The following is a 4,809-nucleotide window of genomic DNA, read 5'->3' as shown; positions in this document are numbered from 1 at the left end:
TGTGAAATACGGAAGGTGGAGAGCATGCTCTGGTGTGTCCCCCCCATGGGTGGAGGGATGTAGGTGTGAACGTCTGGCTTGGGGGCACGTCTCCTCTCTGTGAATGTGTTCGCCGTATGTCGCTGAGTGAGTGTATCTGGACTGTGCATTTCTGTGCTGTGTGTGGGCCGATGGAGGGTCTGTTCTGTGGGTCTATGTAAGCGTGTCTGAGTTGTTCAACTTAGTGTGCCTGTGAGAGAGAGTTGTAGGTCTGAGTTGTGTGAGTGTCTTCGTTGTGGGGTCTGAGCTCTGCCATTCTGTCTCATTCTGGGTGTCTGAGTGGTGAGTGGGTGATTGGGTAAGGGACAGGGGTGCCCTTGCTGCTGGCACTGGGTGCCCATAATGGGTACATGGCCGGTTCAGTTGTGGTGCCTTTCTTTGTGGCTTTAGGGAAAGGTCTGAGTGATGATGACTCCTAGACTGCTGTCCCTGAGTGAATGACCTCTCAGTGAGTAATAATTAACTTGGCCCCGCCGTGAGAAGAATCCAAACTGTGGTGGTGAGGGGGGTGGGGCCTGGTTGGGACAGGCCTCATTGCTGGAGAAAGGAGGAGACCTGAAAGGGGGTCCTATAGGCATGTGTGTTGTTATCATTCCCTCCTGCCCACCCTGCAGGTCAGTGACTTTGACCTGAGTGATGTTCAAAATATTTAACAAACAGTGAGGCACAGACATTGACTAATCAGAATAGACACAAGCCATGCACTGAATGGAGCAGCCCCGGAAGCCGTGGCTATGCCAAGCGTTGCCCTCTAGCTGCTGGACATGGGGATGGATTCCAGGAGAAGGGCCGGCACAGAGGGGCAGGGGAGCTCCAGGCAGTGGCTATGAGCCAACTGTCATGGAAGTGTGTTTCGGACTTTAACAGCTGGTGTGGCAACTAAGCCTCCGTCTGCTCCGGTTTCCAAGCAGCCTCCAGGCCAGCCCTAATTGCCCTTGCCCCCTCCCATTGGGAGAACTGTGGACTAGACTCCTCTGTCCGCTGAAGGAATGGGGGAAGTGAATGATCCCAAACTGAAGAAATTCCTGTAACCTGTCTGTTTCAATTTGGAAATGGGCTGCTTCATTTTCCTTATTGGCTATAATTGGCAGTTCTCACTGAGGTGAGAGGGAGGCCGGGGCAGGAGCTGAGGGAGGGGTCAGCAGGGGATTTGAAGACAGGGAGAGACACTCCCTACCCCCTAAGATAAAGGCAAGGACATGAGAGGGTCCTGAACTGACACTGCCCCCTGAACTCGGACCCACGTGAAATAAATCTCACCCCCAGAAATGAAATCATTATCCCACTCTGAAAAATTAAAATTCCAGTTTCCTGAGGTCTGGCTTCTGTGCCACTTATAGTTCCTTCCTCTTGGGCTCCCACTGACAGGGGCAGGGTGGCTCGGGAGGTGAACGGGTCCCTTCCACGTGTACAAATTACAGTGTCAGGCTCCAAGTGTATCACACCTTTTATTACAAAACCCAATAACTTAAGTCAGTTCTGTACAAGGTCAATAGGACTCCTGGCCCAATGAGCAGTCGAAACTTCCAACCCCGTCCCAGGAAGGGATAGGAGTCTTGGCCCAGAGGCTCTGGGACCACCAAGGGCTGGCCAGACAGCTGGAGCACTGTGTCCAAACCAAGGGAGGCCAAGATGGGGTTGGGCTGAGTGAGGGCCCCATAGCCCACCTGGCTGGGCCGGGACCAGCTGCTCATGGGAAGCCTCTGGGAACACTGGGTCACCCAGGGAACAACCAGGCCGAATCAGTGCTGCCAGCCTCCACCCAGTCTCTGCTTGAGCTGGAGCAGGTCACCTCAGCAAAAGCATGTCTTCGAGGAGGCCAGCGATGTCAACGTCTCCAATGACAGGGTGAAAGAACAGGTCTCCAAGCAGGCTGGGTGGAACGGACTTGAGGGTGGAGGCCATGAGGAGGACACGAGCCAGGCGGCTTTGGCCTGCTGGGCACCAGGGCTCCAGGACCTCCCACAGGGCCTGGTGCGCCTCCTGCTGCAGGTGCCCGATGTGGGAGGAGGCGTGGAGGCCTGGCACGTCTGTGGGCAGAGAAGGCACAGATGGCTGGTGAGTAGCCTACTCTGACACCACGGGGCAAGACTGGCCCAAGACCGGAGGCCACCGGCTTGGTCTTTGAGGCCCCATTACTACCTCCTTCATTTATTTATTTATCACTTCATTTTTCCATCCTTTATGGAGAGGCAGTATAGAGCAATGGTTAAGACACAGGCTGCCTGGGTTTGAATCCCACACTGTCACTTATTAACTGTGTGACCTTGGACAAAGTTACTCAATCTCTGTGCCTCGGTTTCCTTATTGGTAAAATTGGGATAAATAATAGTACCTATCTCCTAGGCTTGTTATGAGGTTTAAATGAGCTAGTATATGTAAAAGTCTTAGAACTGGACCTAACATATGGTAAGTTAATATGAGTATTCACTATGATTATAATGAATTATAATAATGCATTCTACGAGGGCCTTTGGTGAGGAATTCTCATCTAGATGCTCTCCAGATTACAAAGAACACTTCCTCTATCCGTTGCTCTCCCAGCTGAAGTTTATGGGGACTCCTCCCTCTCCTCCCCCACACCCCTTCATCTTTATTCCTCTTCTCTATGTGGTCTTTCTGAACCCACAGAGTTTCACCTTCAGAACTTCCCCATGCAGTCCGCTCGTGAAGGCGTGACTGAGGCACAGCTGTGTCTGCCCACCCTCCCCTTCCCCACTTCCACCTTCCCTGAGAGTCAGGGCAATTTCTTAGGCAGAGTGGCAAGGACTAGATACTGATATGAATAGACCTGAGTCCCCATTCTTGCTCTGCCCCTACCTGGCTGTGTGGCTTTCACCAAGTCAATTAGCCTCTCTGAGCCTCTTTTGTGAGATGACTATTTGGTGATAATCAGGACCCAAAGTGATCACAGATGTCAAGCCCTTAGAAGGTGCTGTCCCTGGCTGGGCCCTGCCCCCCACTCCAGCCTTGGCCCATCCAGGAATGTCTGGGAGCTCACCAGGGTTGAAGAGGATGGTCCCTTTCAGGTAGGCATATTCTTTGGGGCCCAGCTCCAGACTCCAGAAGGACTCCAGGCAGCACTGAAGCCACTGCACTGCAGCCAGTGAGGGCTGGGGCCGATCCAACACCTGGCCATTGCCTGCACCGCTGGTGGGCTCCTCCAGCAGGATCTTCTTGAGTATGCTGGGAACTGGGAGCTCAGCCACCTCGAAGGTCACAGTGTCTTGGGCCAACCCAAGCAGGAAGAGGGGGCCCCAGCAGCACCGCAGCAGCTGTCGCCGATCCTGGGGGGGCAGCTGGCAGAAGGACGGCAGGTTCCTGAGGAAGGCCAACGTCTTGGCCAGAACATCCAAGGCCTCCCGGCAGGTGCGATGGGGAGTACACAGCCGGACGGGCCGGTGCTGCCTGCACAGGCAGCGGCCACGGGCTGGGGGCACAGAGGGCCAGTCCCTGACGCTGGGGCTCAGAAGTGCATACAGAATGGTTGGGCGGCCTGCAGCACCCTGGCATGGGCAGGTCCCTGGCTGGCTGGAGCTCATGGTTGAGGATCTGTTCCTCCTTCCTCCAGGCTCTCCCGCCCCCTGCTTTGTGCTGTGGGTGCTATTTATATCCGCAAATGGGGGAGGGAGGGGGGAACCGCCCAACAACCTTGACTCCAGAAGTCATGTTCATTGAAAAAAAAAAAGAAACTCACACTGACCCTGGCAGGACCGGTGGGGAAGTGGCGGGGGAGGGAGGCCTGGAAGCTCTACGTGGCCCTGATATCACTTCAGTCAATGAAGCAGCGGGTGCAGGGCACAGGGTCACCTGCCTGCTGGCCCTGCTGCCCCTTATCAGATGATTCAAGTGGATAAACAGGGTCATTAACCCAGGCTGTACCAGGGCACCAAGGCCTCAGGTGCACGATCAGCAGGTGGCCATGGCAGGTGGCCCTATTTGTGCCTGCAGGACTCTCGCTCAGCCAGGAAGCCAGCCCCAGAGCTGGACAAGCCTTGAATACAAGGCCCAGCCTGGAAGCACCTTATCGCTCACTTGTTTGCCTAACCTTGGGGCCCTACTCCTGTTGTTGGTGAGGAATAGGCTTCGGGGAAGAGAGCCAGGATCCTGGGGGGCTGGGAGGACTTTGCCCACTGTGCAGTCTAGGAGGCTGCCTTCCTCTTCCTCCAGTTCTGGGGGGCCCTGCACGAATAAGGTCCTTAAGAGCTCTTTCTCCCCAGCCTGGATTCCTGGAGCTCCTGAGGGGCCATATCTGCTGAGAAGCCCTTGCAGAATGACAATGAAATACTGCTGTTTACTGAGCACCTACTATGTGCCAGGCACTTCCCACTCTAATATTCAGAGCTTCCTTATGAGGCACGATTCTTACTTTTTGAGACTCAAAAGGTAAAGTGACTTGCCCAAGTTCACACCACTAAGAAGAGACAGAGCCCACACCAGTCTGACTCCAAAGTCCTTGCTTTTTCCCCTGGACCCACTGCCCCAGTTGTGCAGCCAGAGCTGGTGACTACCTGGGCCCCTGCCTTGCTGCTGCTTCCTGGTCTGCAGATGTTGCCCACTTATGATCTGGGCAGAAACGTTGCTCTGCCACCAGCCATATGGCTCCCCTGTCCCAGGCATCTGTCTCAGATGCTGGGGCATGGGTTGTGAGAGCTGGTGGGAAGGTCCTTGGCTGCGTTATGTCTGTAGACCTTGGCAAGCCCAGCCTGGCAACCCTTCTGCTAACACACTATTGGGCAGCCATCACCATCCCTGGCATCTGCTCCAGGC

General features: G+C 54.9%; 1 protein-coding gene across 1 annotated transcript; it reads right to left on the bottom strand.

The window, feature by feature from the left end:
* Positions 1–1,474: 1,474 nt before the first annotated feature.
* Positions 1,475–3,581, bottom strand: NR0B2 (nuclear receptor subfamily 0 group B member 2). The gene is made up of 2 exons (XM_022551904.2): positions 3,041–3,581; positions 1,475–2,069 (listed from the first exon to the last, which is right to left on the bottom strand). Exons 1-2 carry the CDS (start codon positions 3,579–3,581, stop codon positions 1,828–1,830), a joined length of 783 nt encoding a protein of 260 aa, XP_022407612.1. The 3' UTR covers positions 1,475–1,827.
* Between the last annotated feature and the right edge of the window lie 1,228 nt (positions 3,582–4,809).

This window comes from Delphinapterus leucas, chromosome 1 (assembly GCF_059928025.1).
Source record: "Delphinapterus leucas isolate spDelLeu-1000000601 "Yukka" chromosome 1, BTC_Dleu_Yukka2, whole genome shotgun sequence".
NCBI lineage: Eukaryota > Metazoa > Chordata > Mammalia > Artiodactyla > Monodontidae > Delphinapterus > Delphinapterus leucas.
Note: the sequence above shows the minus strand (reverse complement) of the source record. Positions and strands in the feature narration are given on the sequence as shown.